Source organism: Vollenhovia emeryi, unplaced genomic scaffold, assembly GCF_000949405.1.
Source record: "Vollenhovia emeryi isolate VEMERY1.0 unplaced genomic scaffold, V.emery_V1.0 DF939267.1, whole genome shotgun sequence".
In the NCBI taxonomy this organism is placed as follows: Eukaryota; Metazoa; Arthropoda; class Insecta; order Hymenoptera; family Formicidae; genus Vollenhovia; species Vollenhovia emeryi.
The window spans coordinates 319,043-338,931 of NW_011967099.1; the positions used below are offsets into that span (position 1 = coordinate 319,043).

Below are 19,889 nucleotides of genomic sequence, written 5' to 3' on the forward strand. Positions count from 1 at the left end.
CAAAAAGTGTGTACTTTTCCCTTCAATTAAAAAAAAAGAAGTTACTGCGATTTTTTTTCGCCAAGTTACAGCTTTTTGAAGTAACCCTTGTATTTTCGTTCATTACCGTCGACATCAGCGTAACCCAATGTGCACGTGGAGGTTGCCGATCGGATTTTGCACATCGATGAACTTCTTTTTTTTTTAAATTAAAGGGAAAAGTACACACTTTTTGATACTTCGAGCAGAATTAGCGAGGAAAAATTTCCTACGCCCGGGCACCTGGCCAAAGTTGGTTACTTTTTAGGTAAAAACATGTCCTTACATTTTAAAAGCTACAGCAGCGCAGATGCATTCGAGGAAAAATTATTTAAATTTCCCCAGAGTTTCTTCGCATTACACATCAACGTCAATACTTTAATGTTGATATTTCGGGATCTTTATCGCGTAAATTAATTACTGTAATGTAATTACTGTAATAAATTCGTCCGCGCCCGACAGGACACGCTACACGACATCCGTCGAGACGGATTGCGCAAGTACGGCAGTCCCAGTATCTAAGCAGATGCGGCTCACGTACGTACCTACGGCCGTCCAGTCATCGTAGATTTCAGCGCTAATGCGCCGCCGTGTGATTCAGAACGCTATTTAAAATATAAGGAGCGCGGTATGTCGAACTGTATATGCGCGGCCGTGTTAACGGATGCGTCAGAGCGTGACGGAATCTCCGACGTATCTCACCGGGATGCTGCGCGACCGTCGCCGCATCGCCCCGCGACTTTCCTTCGTTCCCCGCGATCTCCGAGGAAAACGTCGAGTTGAAATCAATTTTAAGCGCGTCGCGCGACACGTACAAATTACCGGCGCGAGGATGAGAAACCGGCTCGCTCGCGCAGACTCGCTTTCCCAAATTAACAATTATGGGAACGTGAGACGGATAGACGAGATCCTTAACGCTGCGCACGTTACGTTCTCTCCTCCCAAGTTTTCACCGCGCCGTATGGGTATTGGGCCTTTACGCTTCTGAGATCCGCGCGAAGCGGGAACGGATCGGGGCACGTTCCGCCGCGGTTGTCACGTATACTATATCGCGGATCCCTAGCTATTTGTTAGCCGGCAGGCCGAGACATATATATATGACACGCGCTTCGCCCTATCGGCTAATGAATAATTGAAGATCCGGGTGAATTAGGGACCCGAGTCAGATAAATCAACTCGAGTCGTTAATCTATTATTCATGGTCGCCCGTAGCAGGCGATTTTCTTTTTAGAATAAACTAGACATTAAGGGTACAACTCATAATCGATTCAGCTAAATTGACTGGCCTTTAATGAAGCGATTAATTGACTTGAGCCATTAATATGTCGTTTGCCATATTTTTTAAGTCCACTTTGTCACTTCTCAGAATTGATTTACGATCACAGAGTCGGAACGACATTTAATTTAATTTAAACAATTGTCCGAAGAGCTACACGAACGGAGCCTCTCGTCTTCAATTGCTCACAATTGAAAAAAAGCAAAAGAAGCTATATATGTTGCTTCGACGTTACTAACGAGAAAAAATTCCATGCCCGAATCGCCTCGGGAATTTCGCCGCGGTCTCTCTGCGGAAATTACGGCGGGGATGGCGTAGGGTTTACGTAATTTTCGAATTCCTTGGGCGAAAAGCGCGAAAGAAAGATTACGTCGGCGCGGCGGTTGGCGACGATAATCGCGCACTTCCTAACGGGGAGGCATATTTTCGCGGACAGTACGCGGCGGACAGTACGGTACAGTTTCGCGAGAGGGGAGAGATTTCCGGACTCCTTTCGACGAGTGTGTACGGTGGCAGCGTACCGTTGCCGCTGGGAAAACGTCTGTCGCGCGACGACAATGCCGGGTCGATCGCTCGATTTACTTTGAGGTCTCTTTCTCCGCCATGCTCCCGGAAGACGGAGAGCCGAATCGCGTCGTCTTAGGACCAGTCTCACGTCGGTTGACTGTTAAACAAAGGTTAATGGATACCCCGTCTCTCCTTAGATAACAAGGTCCGGTATCACCAACGCGCGTTGTTTAACTTTAAGCTTAGCTTAATTCGTTGCTTGTCCCTTTCCAACTGTTACTTTAAGGCCTGGTTTCACCAACGTTAACTTTAAGCTTAGCTTAATTCGTTCTTCGTCTTTTTCCAACTGTTACTCTAGAAAGAGACAAATATAAATTAAACTACGATTAAAGGTAAGCGACGTTTGGTGAAACAGGACCTTCAGAGACAAACGTGAATTGAACTGAGATTAAAGTTATAAACGGCGTTTGGTGAAACCGGGCCCGAGATAGAAAAAGATAGAGCTGACTAAACTCCGATTAACAGTTAACCAACGTATGTGAAACTGGCCCTTAGGCCAGGTTTCACCAAATGTCGCTTAACTTTCGATGTTTGGTGAAACCGGGCCTTACACGTGCGTTTAATCGTGATTTCTGTGCACATCACGAACGCGATCGTATGACATCGATGCCCGTAAACGGCGAGTGACCAATTTCGAGGCAATATTGGGCGCGACGGTGCCTTTTCGAAGACAATCGGCTTCGTGATCAAATAAGCGAGCTAATAGAGCAAACAGGATAATGCGACGCACAATTTTTCGATGATAAAAATGTGCAGTTATTACAAAATTATGGAAAGAGGTAGCGAATGGAGTAATTTCGTTTGGTAATCTTTGCAAAATTATTAAGGATGTATTGGACGTACAATCTTATTGTTAGACAAAAGTGCACGAAATTGGAAATACTTAAATATCTACTCTTAACGCATAGTAAATCTAGATGTATGAAACTTGAACGATAGTTGGAGTCTTATTTGTACTCCTACAAAGGTATTTTTCACTTTACAAATATTTTTTCCTGAATTATTTGCGATTCTTTTCACTTATGAGCCTAAACTTTTGATAGTGAAAATACTCTGATTTCAATTCTTAATAACATCAAATATTTTCAAAACTAAAAAATTCGTGCCGACAGCACGAATATCTCAAGTTATATTTTATTATATTTTATTTCTTTAAAACGGTGCAGTAAAGACTGCATTGAAACTTGGTAGATATTTTTATCTATTCGTATACTAGATGTATAAAAAAATTCAAAACACTGGTACTATTTCTTCTACATTTTTTTAGCCGTTTTATCCGTGAAGATCGGCTTTTCTCATAAGAGTACGTGTAAAATCAGTGTAAATTAAAATAGTTATATCTCAGCAACCGTTTAGTGGATGCATTTTTACTTTTCTGCAATAAATTAGGAAGACTAAAAGAACAAGTTCACAAATTTTTAGCGACTTTGTACTATTTTGAAGATAGGTCCGATACATCGCTAACATAATTATTTTATTACTCCGCTGCTAATAGATCTCAATTCTTTCTCGACTGAGTTTCGGTGTTTAATTCTACAAAAGTAAAAATTGTAAATTAACTATAATAATTTTTTTGGCGATTTTCAAGGACTTTTGTTATATACAGTAGCGTTTCCAGAAGTGACAGAATGGACTTTGGAAATACAGGAGTCGACAGATTAATGGCTTAATCCGTCGATTATAAATTATATACTCTCAACGTTCATTTGATTCTAAAATAATTGCTCGTCGATGATGACTAATAGATTAACGACCTAAATCGATTCATCTGGCCCAAGTCTCCAATTCTTTTCGGATCTTCAATTATTCATTAATCGATAAAAAGAAAAGTAAAATTTTCGTCATTTTCGGTAGCGTTTTCCCCCAGAAAACCTCAGGTACCAAATTAGCAGGTAGATCTTTTTAAGTACGAGATGGACTTTTCCTGCCCATCTGTACTTTATTTGCGCTCATGGCAGTCAATTGATCGCGGGTGATCCATTACGGGTGACTTACCGGGGAGAATTTGTGCGTAGGCAATCGATCGGGCTCCCAATATTCTCCTCGAGATCCTCCTCCTCGGAGGCACTATGAATCACTGCGAATCACTGAGTCACCAACTGAGAGACGCGGGACGCGGGGTTCGGTCGCGGCGAAAAATCAATCGAAGGGAAAACGTCTCGGGGAATAGACGACGGGAGAGAGACGGCCGACCGTGCAGGCGGATGACGAGCGAGTGAGAGAATGATCGGAGGAGCCGCAAGGCTTGCCGATCGGCCTGCTCGCCCGAGGACGAAGGAAAAGGCGAGAGCACCGAGTTTATACTCGACAGGCCTCCCTTCGGCATCGCAAAGGAAGAAAGCACGAGAGCCGATTGCGAGTAGAAAACGCTCGCGATGTCATCGAGCCAGTGCCTCACATTGAGGCGATTCACTTGCGAGTTGAGGAGATACGCGAGATTCGGGAAAAGACTCGTCGACTTACGCACATATGTTTCTTTTCGACCGCGGATTCTTCTTTCCCGAGAATATTCAAAATCAGGCACTTCACTCGTACGTCATTCGCGCAAATAATGTCGACACCTCGATATTTTCGCTAAGACAAACACACAAAAAGAATCATAAGGGAAACTTCTATTTATAATGTGGGGAAACTCTATGATGGCTTATCATTTTATAATATGATTATTAGAGACGTTTTCGACACGAAACATTAATTTTAAACCAAAATTTCATTATTGTTTACAATCCTCTGCCACCTGAATCTTATACTTTCAATTCTCGAGCGATGAAAGTCTATCGGTTCTGAGCTGAAAACCAAATCAAGCTTTCGTTTATGGGATGAGCCAGTATTATTACACATGCATTTATTGTCGATGAAGTGCATTTATATAAGCAGTGATATCATATAACTGCTGATTATTGTATACTTTACAAATAAATAAATATGAATATATCAGCAGTGTTTTCTTTGAAGAGAATAAAAATGAAAAGTAGCCCGTGTCAGGTGCGTTTGCACGAAACTGTGATAATTTCTCGTTCACCTGCTGCTTCAGCTGTTCCTATCTCTTCCCGCTTTCCCGTCTCTCGTAAAAAAAAGTAGCGCAACTTACGCGAGAAGAGAATCAACCGCTCAACAGTATCATAAACAACGTAATTGTCGAAGTTGTAATTGTACGGCGCGTCACACGCTGCTTCAACTTAAGCCTCCGTGAATCTCGCGCAAGTCTCGTCAGGAAGGTTCGCCGATCGGCAGAGGAGCTACGCAAATTTTGTGTCGCGTCCGTTCCGGAAATCGAAGAAACAGAGCATAACAAGTAAAGGTCACGAATAACAGAGAAAGAGAGAGAGAGAGAGAGAGGGGGGGGGGGACTGAAATACAAAGAGATTCGTCTTTTCTAGCACAAATTCCCCGACGAAACGACATCGTTTTCCCCTACTTTCTCGAGTATCGTACTCGTAGCATCGTTGGTGATGGAAGAACGACTCGATTTGGATTTCCTATACGAGAGCACGCTTATCGATTAACGTACGTCGTATCGGTCCAATGTACGTCGGATACGTGCGCATACCGTGCGCTTATCGAACGGCGATGTTCGGTGGATTTTCTCCTCGTTATTTCTCAGTAAGAGGTTCCTCTCGTACGAAATCTCACGCCTCGCGATCTCCTGAGACTCTATCCGCGAAAGCGATTTACAATTTCTTAAGTTTTATAAATTATAAAGAATAATTAGTTGCGCTCTCTGAAGAACGTTCTTCGTTTTTAACGTATTTTCAGCAGCTCGAGGATCGCTCAGAATTAATTTAAAAAGCCTGAGGCGTGCTTTCAAACTCTCAATTCGTTTAATATCGCCTTCTCGCGATCGACTATGTTAAAAATTGAATTGCCAGGTAGGTGCTCAAATGAACGATATTCACGGGTGCGACTAGAGGCGGAAAAGGAGAAAGAAAAAGAACGCGTTTTAACACCCGTGTTACGTTTGAAATTTTCGCAAAAGATATGTAATTTTGGGAATTTTTCTGTAGACGCAATAAATGCAAGAAAAATGCATGCGACTGTTATTCTGTCTTTGAAATAACTCAGACAGCAAATTAACTTATTTGTCATTTTAACGTCAAAATCGCGACAAATAACGTTAGCTTATTATCTGGCAAAGGGACCTTCTAGAGGGTACAAGGAGTATACCTACATCCATTAGCATCAACGTCATGAATGTTGAATAATTAATACGCGAATGTCCTTATAAAAGGACAATGGGCAAAGTTGGACTAATACACCGTCAAGTTTTGTCGAACGTGATGCAGTCCATTTAAGATTTTTATTGTAGAGGAAAATCCCCTATTATGAGACAGGCTTCTAATATGAGATAGCGGAGTTTCTGCTAAATTAACCCTAGAGAGCATAACCGGGGTCGATCCCGACCCCAGGCGAACTTTGAACTACGCTCCTGAGCTAGCGAGTGGCATTATTGACTCAGGACTTAGATCATAATTCATTTCAACTCTCTGAAAGTAGGGCTATGTCGGTCGCAGCGTTAGATGTTCGTTGGCAGTGACGCAGCACCGTCGCAAAGCGTGCGTGGGGTCGATATCGACCCCAGTTGGCAGTTGCCGTTTGTGTTTCGTAGCGGTAAACTAATTATATATTTTTTGCTAGAATCAATATATTTCATGTATTATTACGTAATCTGAGCATAAATAGTCATAAATATTATTTAAGACAAAATATCACACAACTTAGTCGGTAAAAATCCCGTTGCCTATAGAAAATTGACATTTCGCAGAAAATGGCTGGGCGATATAATTTGAGACCCATATCAGCATTTTTTCATATTTTTTACTATTTTGTATCAAATAAAAAAAATAATACTTAAAATACAATTTTTTATGGTTTTTTCATCGACTTTTTCCATATTTCAACTTTGCGAATTTCTTCATTTTTATAGTCCCAAATAAATATACTTTTTGAACAGAACATAGCGATGACAATTTTTTTCCAATAGTCTAATGTGTCCTCTTTAAAACCCCGTTTGAATTTTGAAAGTCGGTTGATTACAAAAAAGATACAAATTTTTGTTTAAAAATGAGGTTTTTGCTGATTTTCTGCATCGTTCGGTCTTTAACTAAACTTGAGTGAAACTAAATTTATCGCATACCATTCTCTTCTTTATTAAAAAACGAAGAAATTCATGTTCTATTAAGGTCCTTTATCTCTATAGGACCGGTTTTACAATAAAAAAAAGCGTGGGGTCGATATTGACCCCTGTTGTGAGTTAGAAGGTCAAAAAAGTAATAGGTGCTTTCTAGGGTTAATAGGCATCATCTGTTGGTTCCACCATGAATTTATTGCCTTTGGAGTGAAATCTGTTTAGTGAAAAATTGATTGTTAGATCGTGAAATCGTTGCGAAAAAAGATTTGTGATTAAATGTGGATGTTGAAAACCTACTATCTCATCTTAGAATCCTATCTCATAATAGAAGACTTTCCTCTATTATTAGCTGTTTACTTAAAGATTTAATGTTCTGACAAAAGCTGTGTAAAATAATCGGCCGTTTACTCACAAAAAGTATACCAAATTCGCACAGAGATATTGTGTTCTCTGTCTAATAGGTCGTTACCACGATCCAGCCTGAGCGAAAGGTGGCATCTTCTTCAATTAATTGCACTAAAGATTCTTAGGCCCTGAGCAGAGTGGCTGTCTTGTATTCTTAAGTCACAGGACAGTTATTGTGCGTGACTTTAAGACAAAGATTTAAAACACAAAACATTGTCTTAAGAGTACAAGACGGTCATTCTGCCCAGGCCCTTACGGACTATAACCGAGACCAAGTGAAAACGCATTGTACTCACAGGGATTCTGCAGCACCTGCCGGTAGACGCGGAGAGCCGCGGTTCTCTGGTCCACGTAGTCCCACAATCCGTCGCAGGCGATTATGAGAAAATCCTCGGTACCATCGAGAGGCACACACCGGACCTCGGGCTCGCCGCTGATGTACGGTTTATACGGGACATCGCCTGGAGAGAAAAAAAAATGAAAGAGCGACCGCTCCGCTGTTAAGAGGCACGCGCGCGCCGGAGGCTTACTAGGCGCGAACGCGAAAAGCGGAAAGGAATGTTCAGCTCCGAAAGTATGCGATGAAGATTGGAGCGCGGAGGCACAACTGTTACGGTTTACCCATTGGTAAAGCCGTAATTCAGATATTTTACACGTGAAAAACACGCCACGCGGCGCGCAATTAAGTATAATTAACTGTTTAATGAATAGCGCGGCTAATTTAAATAACGACGCCACTGCAACAACGCCGCGCTTCCGGTTATTATGAATCCGAACGCCGCTTTTTCTTCCATACCAGCCTCGCGAAGCCGGAGCTTGGCGTACACACACACACACACACACACACACACACACACACACACATACATACGCATTTACACGAGAAAACATATTTGCATCACGCAACCGAGTTATCTCATTCGCCATAATACAAATTAATTTTTACAAATTCGTAATGAACCTCCCCTCCCCCCTTTGGCTTTGGGACCTGTTGCGCCAACATTGTTTGCGATAATTAATTTCGTTTAATTACATTCTTTATGATAACGACCGTAATATCATTAAGCCGCGGGCCTATTTAATTCGCTGATAAAATCGAGTTTTACACGACGGGTTTTAATTTGAAGGGGAATAGGCCAACAAAAACTCGGAGATGTCGCGTTAAGAATCGTTTCCTCTCTTCTTTTTACAGATGGTACAGGGTCGTCCCGATCTGTGGAGCGCGTCCGGAAGGTCAACGCGCTGATGAACGTTCGATACGTCGCTGCTCGCGAGCCCTACGCGTCTGAAGATAAGCGGGAATGGGAGAAATAGTCTTTTAATTATTCCGGACATGCGATTGTGCGAGCCACACTTGGTAGAGCGCACCCGGAGCGTAACTGCACGTAGTATTGTGTCAGCGGGCGAACGGAACCAACAGGATACCCGACACGCGGCCAGAATTTTTTCTCTCCTCTCTTTCCCTTCCTCACCTTTACAGGGCTCGCGCTTTAAACCGTAGTTGGCCACGGGCTGGCCCGGGCGCCCGTGCCTTACTTGGCCACCTTTGGCGAACGAGCGATACTCGCTGATACTCGCGACCCAGCGAGCCCGATGCCGCGCGGCTTTGATTGACCAACAACAATGGGAAAGCTCTCGCGCCGATTACGTCAATCCGAAAGTAGCGTCGTTTCCGACCGACACGGCGATTACTTCCGTCTGGCGTGGTAATTCGTCGAAAACAACACCGATCCTCGCGATTCGTTGCCAGCCACGTTTTCGACTACGTGCGCGGAATCGAGATCTCGCAGACCGTGAAAAGCGAAAAAGTTTCCTCACGACCGCCGAGGAAAATGGAAATAAAGAAAACCACTTCCGTTACGAACACGTCGATGATTTAACGTACTTTCCCGAGAATTAGGCGTGGTTAATTTCGAACTCGAGAGCACTGATGTTGGATTTTGTTGTCAAGTTTTCAGAGAAATTTAATCGGGTTCCGGGGTGGCTTCAATGTGCAGTCTCGTGAGAATTTTTTGTCGATGTCTTTTTAAATTTATTATATATAAAGTATACGAGACTTCAAGATTGATATCAGCTTCTTACGCTTCGCGTTCCTCATGAAATTCTGAACGACGCGCAGGCATCGGCACTGCGTCGATCGACCACGCTGTCTCCATCTGTACGTTTCCATCGTGCCTTCTTCAACGCGGCGAAGGCCGACTGGTAAATTCGATAGTGGAAACTTATCGTAAAGGCCGAATCAGACTAGCAACTGTCGATTGGATTGGGATTAGCGATTGTCTTCTAGCCAATGAGAGTCGATTCGCTCTCATTGGCTAAAGGACAATTGCCAATTTCAAATCAATCCGAGTCAATAATTGCTAGTCTGACTCGGTCTTTAAAGCGACCTTGATCAAACTCCGGATAACTTAATCGCCGACTAATTCGACTGGCACAACTATACAATTCTAATCGTAAATTTGCCCAACCCAGATAGCACAAAGATGAACATAAGTTCATAGAGAATTCATTTTAAAGAAAACATACAGAATTAGAAAAATGAATATCTGAAGAATTAGTCTCAATCAGTTCGTTTTGAAGTATTCTTCTGAAGTTCATTATAATGAATACTTCGCGATTCAGTACTGTGAATACTTTAAGAATTTATGAGGAATTATTTGTCATGCGCGAGTATCCGCTAACCGCCATCCGGACGTTCTTCTGCAGCGTGTTACCACGTGCAATATTTTGTGTGCGTAACGTTATGTGCAATTAATTTTGTGTAATAGTTCTATTGTGTAAAAGAAAGAATCGAACAACGAGAACCGAAACGGGGAAGAATCATCCGATTGTCAACGAGCTTCGGTTGAGAGTATCTCACTGTTGAGTGAGAAATTATAATAATGGTGTAATGTTACTGCATATTAGATGTGTACATATATTGGGTAAATATTTTGTAATCCTCTTTGTTTTAACACTATTCCCCTTCAATTCATAAAGTTTACATTTATTGAATTCGAAATGAATACTTTAAGAAGTTGTCAGGAAAACGATTTATGGTGCATGTAACTTCCTCTGTCACTCTTATTGTATTCTTCTATGAATTCCTAAAGAATTACAATTCAGAAAAAAGAAAACTTAAAGAATACTTTGTGAATTCAGTGTGCTATCTGGGAAGTCTGTTCTTCATCTATCAACCTAAAAAGAAATTAATAATTCCGACTTGTATCGATTAATTAAATGTTGTAGGCATTATTTGAATTAACTGTATTTAACGTAAAGGCTGAATTAGACTAACAATTGTCGACGCGGGTTGGATTGGGATTGGCGATTGTCTTCTAGCCAACGAGAGCAAAGCAACCAGCGATTTAATCGACTCTCATTGGTCAATCGTCAATCGCCAATCCAGGTTCAATCCGCGTCGGCAATCGCTAGTCTGATTCGGCCTTAATTCAAAGTTTAATCAAAGTCGTTTAATTATTTAAAGCTCCACACAAAGCGTGCTTTGCGCGACGAAGAGAGAAAATGCGTGAAAGTTTTAATTTTCAATAGACGTCTATTTCAATCTACGTCTTTGCGGATAAGAAAACGCACAATATTACAATCACTTACCAATGGCTCGGGATATACTGAGGAATCCGTTTACTCGCAACACACCCATACAATGGACGATGACTCCTCCCAGACTGCGAATCCGTTCGCTCTCGTCCTGAAGGGAAAAAGTTCGTGACGTATGTAGTAAATAGGGCGCATCGGTGCCTCGATACATCTCGCACGTGGCATTTGTCAATAAAGAACCGGGCATAATATTCTCGCAATGGTATATGGATGTCAAACGTGTCGATACCTCGATACTTTCGCCTCGGATTACCTCGGATTCACGTTTCACGCGTCGCGATTGTTCGCAATGTAAAGGATTCCGCACGTCGGTGGCGGCGTAAAATTACCGGTTTAAAAATCAAGTCTTAAACATGACTGTCGTCGGCACGCAGACCGACAGCGATAAGAGATTGGTGAATTTTCAAAATTACGAGGAATATTTGGACTCGCTGGTGACGCCTGCGGACGTCTGCTACCTGAGAAGCACCAAGACCGCGCGCCAATTGGCCGAGCTCGGTTACCGCTGCACGGGCGAGACGCTAAGCGAGGAGAGCTTTTATCGTCGCCTGCGAATCGTGAGAGATCTGCTGTTTCCCGTTCACCGGCCTTACGAGCTCACATCGGAATTCGTGTCGCCCGCCGGTAGGTTAATGGAGGAGCTCGCCCTGCGCGAGCGAGCCAACCGATTAAGGATTCTGTCGACAATCGTATTCGTTCGCCGCTTCGTAACGAGGCTACAATTCGAGGAATCGGCCTACATCGATTTCTGCGATCGGCTCGAGTCGGAGGATTGGCTGCCGTATTACCGAGGGGAAAGAAGATTGTCGCCGCTCAAGCGAGATCTCGCGTACCATCACTGGAGAATGGGGAGGACGTGTTTCAACGACACCCGTAATTACGTGTCGATCGTGGACCCCAAGCGTGGCCTGTTGTTGAAAAATATTCATGACAGACAGGTGATAACGGTCGATCCGGCCGCCGCGTCGCCCGGTGTGCAGACGACGCGAGTACGCGTACACTGTCCGTTTTACGAGCACGTAATATTGTACGACCATGTGATACGAAGTAAAATTGTATATGAAAATTAGAAATGTCAATATCAATTCAACATTCATATTGACTAGATTTGCAAATTATAAAATCAATCTTCATGATACGCGTCTTTTCTCGCCGCTCCTCCAAGGAAAGAAAATGATAGTATAACGAACGAAGATACTTTGATAAACATCAGTTAAAATTATAATCTCAAACCAGTTAAAAAAAAATTGATAGACTATCGATTTAGCCGATGGGCTAAATTAGTTTCACATCGAGAACGCTTGGCGATAAATACGCGAGTTCGTTGTAAGAGCGGGATATTTCGAGGATCGTGACAATTGGATATACGGTTTAAACATAGGAACGTCCCGCCAGAAACGAGAGGTCTTACATTTTCTATTTAATTCTATTACAAGAAGTAGGAAATCCAGGTTACTTACTTCTCTCGTGGGTCGATGTGGATTCACCAATTGTTTCACGTTGCCGCACGTAACCAGCGAAGCCATGGAGTCACCGACCCAGGCGATGTACAACTTCTTATTTATCAGCAACGCGCAAATCGCGGTGGAGCCGCCATTTAATTTCTTTAACGAAACACAATGATTTATACAATTGTTCGTGACGAGAAGCGAGTTACGTGGAGTAAAATATAATAATTTCGCAGGAAGTTTTACCTGCGTACTCGATTTCGCTATGAATTGTGCGTCGGTAGTTAGGAAGGCATCGCGCAGCGCACTCTCCGGATCTGTAGGATAGTGCACGCTCTCGACCAAATATTGATGCAGATGCGTCGCGCAGTACGCCGCGGCGTCCTGTCCGCCGTGGCCGTCGAACACGGCGTAATAATCCACAATAGTGTCATCCTGCAAAAGTGTAAATTAATGTATCAGCTTGTACATTAGCGCGTCGGCAATGTCTGATGGAATTAATTTCGAATATGATTGCCGATCAATTTTGACACGTAAATTAACGCTTATTATTTCAGCGTTATATAGTAAATTAATTAAATCATTCACCGACTGATTACGAACGGCCGGCGAGAGAGCTACCTGAATATTAAACATGGTGTTTAAATCGTGCAGGATCATGTGGCGATCCTCCATCTTTCTTCTGGCATTTCTAATAGCACCCACTGTCACCTGCGGCGTGGACGAAGGCGGTGGCAGAAGGGCCAGTCTGCTGTTATCTAAATACCGTCTGCAGATCTCGTTCACTTCGTTCGTAACGGCTTGCATGAGTTTCAAAGGCGCGTACGCTGTGGAAAAGGTCGATGCATCTTGAATGTGCTATCATTTCGATCATCGAGTCGTAACATACAAATGCATTTAGAGATTTATATTTTTTATTAAAACTACAATGTTTAGGAGCCAGATATTTTTAAATAGACGGTTTGTATCTCGCATTTTTTTTGCGATTAAAAATATTTACTAAAACGCGAAATCATAAAAATGAAACTTACTCTTTTCTTGCTGCCGCAGCCCGCAGATTTCCGGTTGTTTCTTGCATGTTGATTTGATCGCTTGTATCACGAGACGTGTGATGTAAGATTGCAAGCTTGGTGGACAGTATCTGAAACCAACCGCATGCACTTATCGTCTTTCTTTCGAGGAGTATCTACAAGGCGATACTGAATTTCACAAGTACAGATACACTTTGTTCAGTTTGGAGTCCAATAAAAAAAAATTAAATCAGGATCTGTTATAGTATACACACATAAAAGAAAATGGAAAGAAAAAACCGAAGACGAAATATATAGGGTGCGTTCAGGGAGCTATCAGCGTTATTTAGTAGCACAGTGCATTGATTATACAGGGTGTCCGAAAAATCGCCTACTCCACTTCGGGAGGTGATTCGGGGCCCAAAAACAAGCAAAAAAGTTTATACAAACATAGGTCCGGAAATGAGCCGTTTCCGAGTTATAGCCACTTTTATGTTCAAAAATCGTAAATTTTTATTTACAATTTTTTAAAATTACATTTTTTTTAGTCTTTTTCGATTTGTCAATATTACAATTACATTATTTTTAAAGTAAACATGAACAGATATTTAAATCGAATTAAATAAGGTGTTCAAAATGACCACCTTCAGGACGAATGTAGGCCCTTATTCTTCTATCAAAGGAATTCCGAACTCTTTGAAAATGTGGATCCCTCCTTATTTCTTCAATTCCATGAATTATTCTTTGTCTTAAGTCAGCAATATTATTGGGTGCATTTCTGTAAACAATTGATTTTACATGACCCTATAGATAAAAATCAAGTGGATTCATGTCTGATGATCTTGGGGGCCAGGCAACCGGACCTCCACGCCCTATCCATCTCTGACCATAATTTCGATTCAAATGATCTCTGGCAATTTTGAATAGTCGCGAAAACAACTGACTTTAAGTAGTCGTGAAAACAACTGATTTCCAGTAGCCGTGAAAACAAATGATTTTGAATAGCCGTGAAAACAACTGATTTCGAATAGTCACGAAAACAACTGACTTTAAGTAGTCGTAAAAACAACTGATTTCTTTTAAAAATAATGTAATCGTATTGAATATACAAATATTGAAAAATTGAAAAAAACTAAAAAAATTAAAATTAAAAAAATTAAAAACAAATTTTTAATTTAAGAAATAATTAAGAAAGAGGGATGCCAAGCGGATTCTAAATTACGATTTTTGAACATAAAAGTGGCTATAACTCGGAAACGGCTCATTTCCGGACCTATGTTTGTACAGGTATGAACTTTTTTGCTTGTTTTTGGGTCCCGAATCACCTCCCGAAGTGGAGTAGGCGATTTTTCGGACACCCTGTATAAACATTGGTCCAATGTTGGTTATATTAGAAATGCATTGGCCGGTATTGCCCAACGTAAAGCTAATATTGGCCATGGAATAAATGTAAATACGATAATAATTATATAATATTAGATTTATATTGGAAGTGCCTTGGTCAATATTTGGCAATGTAATATGGAATATTGGTCTAATATTGATACAAATATTAAATCAACATTGCTAAATATTGGCTACACTGTGAAAAAAGTATTATACGTAAAATTACATACATAATAAGTGTAGCGATTACACTATTAATAACGAAAATATATAAATTTATGTACTTTTACAAACAATTTTTTAACTTTTTGTTGCGTAAATACTTGTTTGTGCACAACAAAAGTTACCAAAAATTGTAAAATTTATACAATTAAAAGCAGGCAGTCACTTGTTATATAGGGTAACAATACAAGGTGTCATTTTACAACACCTTTAATAGATGGCCCCAATATTACTCACTATAATAATTGCAACTTTTTTACAGCGTAAATAAGAGAAGGCGTCCATCTTACAATATCGGGCCAATATTGGAAATACTAGATTCACATTATTTCCCAATATTGCGCCAATATATCGTGCTACTAGGGTCTATCCTTGTTGCTCATTATGCGTCAAAGAAAAAAAACCGAGAAGGAAGTACATGATAATGCAATTAAGGATGTATTGGACGTACAATCTTAGACAAAAGTGCATGAAATTGGAAATACTTAAATATCTACTCTTAACGCTTAGTAAATTTAGATGTAAGAAACTTGAACGATAGTTGGAGTCTAATTTGTACTCCTACAAAGGTATTTTTCACTTTACAAATGTTTTTTCCTGAATTATTTGCGATTTTTTTCACTTATGAGCCTAAACTTTTGATAGTGAAAATACTCTTATTTCAATTCTTAATAACGTCAAATATTTTTAAAACTAAAAAATTCGTGCCGACAGCACGAATATCTCAAGTTATATTTTATTATATTTTATTTCTTTAAAACGGTGCAGTAAAGACTATTGAAACTTGGTAGATATTTTCATCTATTCGTATACTAGATGTATAACAAAATTCAAAACACTGGTACTATTGTTTCTACATTTTTTTAGCTGTTTTATGAAGATCGGCTTTTCCCATAAGAGTATGTGTAAAATCAGTGTAAATTAAAATAGTTATATCTCAGCAACCGTTTAGTGGATGCATTTTTACTTTTCTGCAATAAATTAGAAAGACTAAAAGAACAATTTCACAAATTTTTAGCGACTTTGTACTATTTTGAAGATAGGTCGATACAACCTTAAAAGAAACAAATATAAATATATGTTCGTAGCGTACTCGGTTATCTCTCGTGTATCGCGCGCATAGTTTATCCTTTCCGTTTAGCGCGCGATAACCACGACGATGGGCGGTGATAGTCTCGTGATGGTTTCAGTTAAAGTAGATAAGCGCACGGCGGCGACGGCGCGGGAGAGTAGCTTTCATCTCGCGACTCCGATTCGGCCGTTTCCGCGCCTTCGGAGAACTCGCGGTTCGAGAGGGCAAATTTCTTACGTAATCCCACGTTTCCTGCTCGCGTGATGCACCGCGCAGCTATGCGTAACTTTTCTGCGTGTCGACTCTTTTTTTTTCTTTTCCACGGCACGCACGATATCCACGCGACTCCGAGAGAACTCCTTACGTATATCTGGACTGCAGATCCGCCAGTACAGATCGCGCTCGTTAAGACTTACAATGGAAAATGTTTCTCGTGACTTTCTCGGATTTCTTCTCGATATAAAAATAAGTTACTGCGATAACGCTTACACAATATATACAGAGTGTGACAGAACATGTGCAACTTAACTCGTAGATTCGAGCTTCTCAAGTTTACGTTTATTAATGTTATAAAATGTAATAAAAGTGAGGGAAAACTTTACAGCAGCTAGTGTGACTAGCTAAAATTTTTCCTCTCAACTTAAGATTGTAGCGCTCACTTCTCTAAATTTTAAGTGCTCATTTAAATTCCAATGCGTGAAACTTTATCGAGAATGTATATAGTTTTAGAATGTATAACCATATTAAATGAAAAGGGACGTTGTTAATTAATATTATATTTTCCAGAAATCTCAAACTTGAAGACAAGATATCTATGAAAGAATTTGAAGATCCAAAACGTTCTTAATTTCTTCATACGTTACATAACCAGATCGTTCGATTTTCTCGTTTTTAATATCGCGCCTGCGTCGGAATTGGATTAATCTAGGAAGAATTATTATTTAAGGATGTATTGGACCTCCCTGGTAAAAATTCCGTTAGAAACGGATAGAACATGCATTAAATTCTATCTGTTTCTGACTGTTCTACTATGCGTTTTCGCGAAACGAATCTTTACCAGGGCTATCTTCAAAATAGTACAACGTCGCTAAAAATTTGTAAAATTGTTCTTTTAGTCTTCCTAATGTATTGCAGAAAAGTAAAAATGCATCCACTAAACGGTCGCTGAGATATAATTATTTAAATTTACAGTGATTTTACACGTACTCTTATGGAAAGAGCCGATCTTCACGGATAAAAAAGCTAAAAAAATGTAGAAGAAATAGTACCGGTGTTTTGAATTTTTTAATACATCTAGTATATGAATAGATGAAAATATCTACCAATTTTCAATAGTCTTTACTACACCGTTTTAAAGAAATAAAATATAACTTGAGATATTCGTGCTGTGGCATGAATTTTTTAGTTTTGAAAATATTTGACGTTATTAAGGTGAAATCAGGGTATTTTCACTATCAAAAGTTTAGGCTCATAAGTGAAAAAAATCGCAAATAATGCAGGAAAAAACATTTGTAAAGTGAAAAATACCTTTGTAGGAGTATAAATAAAACTCCAACTATCGTTCAAGTTTCTTACATTTAGATTTACTAAGCGTTAAGAGTAGATATTCAAGTATTTCCAATTTCATGCACTTTTGTCTAAGATAGTACGTCCAATACATCCTTAAAACTGTACAAAATCAGGATAGCTAGAAAGATATTTAATAAAAGAAGCGCGATTTCAGGGCAACGAATCAATCGAGAGAGAGGGAGAGAGAGAGAGAAGGAAATCCGATAAAAATTGCATGCCACGATCGAATTGTTAAAACAACTTCCCTGCGCTTGTTTCTCTGTAAAGATGACGAAACGTTTCGCGTTAGAAATAATTTTCAATTCAATTCGGACGCGAGTCTCGCCGCGGCAAAAGGAGTCGCGAGTGAAGAAACGAATACACGAGAGAGAGAGGACTAGCGCGACAACGTGCCTTAGGGATCTGCCTGTATAAATATTAGAAAACATTGACAGCATTAGTTCGCGCGTATCCTACCGCTCGTTATCTGTAGAAATACCGAAACGTCGGTCTTGCCACAAGCATAAATCTCGGCGGGAACAATCGAGAGCTACGTCTCCCCGGTATTTTATTGTCCCGAGTTCGTAACTGAAAGACGAAGTCCACCTTGCGGACGCAATGCGGAAAGCGACCGGGTCGCACGCGTTGGAACGCGAAGCCGACGAGGTTTCGGCGTCTCAAACGGAATGTCAAACGCACACGCACACGCACACACACGTACACACGCGCGCGGAGCGGAGACGCGTGACAGCGCATCACCACTCCCACACGATGATTAATCCAAACAACAAACGCATTGGCTTACATTCGATTGAGGTACTGTAGAGTCACGTTGATGATCTCACCGACGAGCTCGCCCTCGCCGACGTCGTACACGCTCACCTTCACCGGCAGCTGATCGTCCGGGTTCACCCTGGCGACGAACTCTGCGAAGAACCGCGAGTACTCGCCGAGGTAGTCGCCGTCCGCGACGCAATCCGCGGCCATTGTCGCTGCGTGAACGCTGCTCGTCAACGCACGTGCCGCCACGAGGAGCCAACGCGCGACGCCACGCCGCTCCGCTCTGCTCCCGCTGCGTTTCGCTCCGTTCCGCCCGTGCACGCCGCCGCGCGCGGACGCGCGCGCGCGCAACTCACACCCCGCTCCGCGTTCGACGCACCGCACTGTCACGGCTCCGTAAGCGTGGGACGCGCGCGCGAGTCGATATCGCCGCCGCCGTCGACGACTCCGGGTCGAGGCACGCAGCGCGCGAGCCGATATTTATATTAAAGTTATGTCATTCATTCAGCAGAGCGTCCCGCGTCGCACACCGTCGCGCACACACTCGGGCAACCACTATGGACGCGGGACACGCTTCGGTCGGACTTCGGGCGCGTGTGCGTGCGCGTACGCATGTGGAACGGAAGGAACCGAGCGGCGCAATTACGACGGCGTCACGGCGGCCGCGGGGGGGGAGCGCGCGAGAGAGAGAGGGTGGAAGGGACGCGCGCCGCGACGTTCAAAACCCCGGGCGTTCCGCTTGCTCGCGGTCCTCGTTGCAACGCTTCTTCCATCCGCGCGGCGAACACGCGCCAGGAGATCGGCAGTCGACGCGTCCGACACTCGCCACGAGCTTACCAACGATCCCGCGACCCGCTGCTCGCCGGATTCTGCGCTGTTGTTAACGGCTGGCGGTTCAAGGTGGACGAATTGGCGCATGCGCCGGGTCGCCCGGCGCGCGCACGCGCGCGACCATCAAGCGTCCCCAGATAGGGACCGTTCCTTTTCAATTCCCCAACTATAAAATGAATTGTTCTTTCGCCCTATGCCTGTTTCAAGAGCGTTCTACGAGTTGAACGAGAATTCGCTTTCATTCCCGGCGGGAATATTTTGAAAATACAGGGTGAGGCATTTAAAACTGTTTTTCAGAATATTTGGAAAAATACAAATCGGATTAAAAAAAAGTTGCAATAAAAGTTGTTCACCTCGAAGAGGGACATCCATTAACATAAAGCTCGACCACCCTGCACCATCCCCGGGGGCGGGAGGGGGGTGGTGCAGGGGGGTCAAGCTTTATGTTAATGGATGTCCCTCTTCGAGGTGAACAACTTTTATTGCAACTTTTTTTAAATCCGATTTGTATTTTTTCAAATATTCTGAAAAACAGTTTTAAATGCCTCACCCTGTATTTTCAAAATATTCCCGCCGGGAATGAAAGCGAATTCTCGTTCAA

General features: G+C 42.0%; 2 protein-coding genes across 2 annotated transcripts in view; one reads left to right on the forward strand and one right to left on the reverse strand.

The window, feature by feature from the left end:
- The window catches only part of LOC105559506, an 88,512-nt gene extending 69,736 nt beyond the window's left edge, over window positions 1-18,776 (reverse strand). The window contains exons 1-7 of the mRNA XM_012007852.1: window positions 18,483-18,776; window positions 13,471-13,580; window positions 13,061-13,266; window positions 12,686-12,874; window positions 12,452-12,595; window positions 10,986-11,082; window positions 7,691-7,855 (exon numbers count right to left, since the gene is read on the reverse strand). Coding sequence (XP_011863242.1) covers window positions 7,691-7,855; window positions 10,986-11,082; window positions 12,452-12,595; window positions 12,686-12,874; window positions 13,061-13,266; window positions 13,471-13,580; window positions 18,483-18,664 — 1,093 coding nt within the window. The 5' untranslated portion in view covers window positions 18,665-18,776. The remainder of the gene's footprint in view (window positions 1-7,690; window positions 7,856-10,985; window positions 11,083-12,451; window positions 12,596-12,685; window positions 12,875-13,060; window positions 13,267-13,470; window positions 13,581-18,482) is intronic.
- On the forward strand, window positions 11,096-12,438 carry LOC105559505 (uncharacterized protein C4orf22 homolog). The gene has a single exon (XM_012007851.1). It carries the CDS (start codon window positions 11,345-11,347, stop codon window positions 12,059-12,061), a length of 717 nt encoding a protein of 238 aa, XP_011863241.1. The 5' UTR covers window positions 11,096-11,344; the 3' UTR covers window positions 12,062-12,438.
- Window positions 18,777-19,889: the final 1,113 nt, after the last annotated feature.

Excerpts from the sequence above, each read along its gene's own strand:
- LOC105559505 (XM_012007851.1), top strand. The coding sequence starts at position 11,345 with ATGACTGTCGTCGGCACGCAGACCGACAGCGATAAGAGATTGGTGAAT.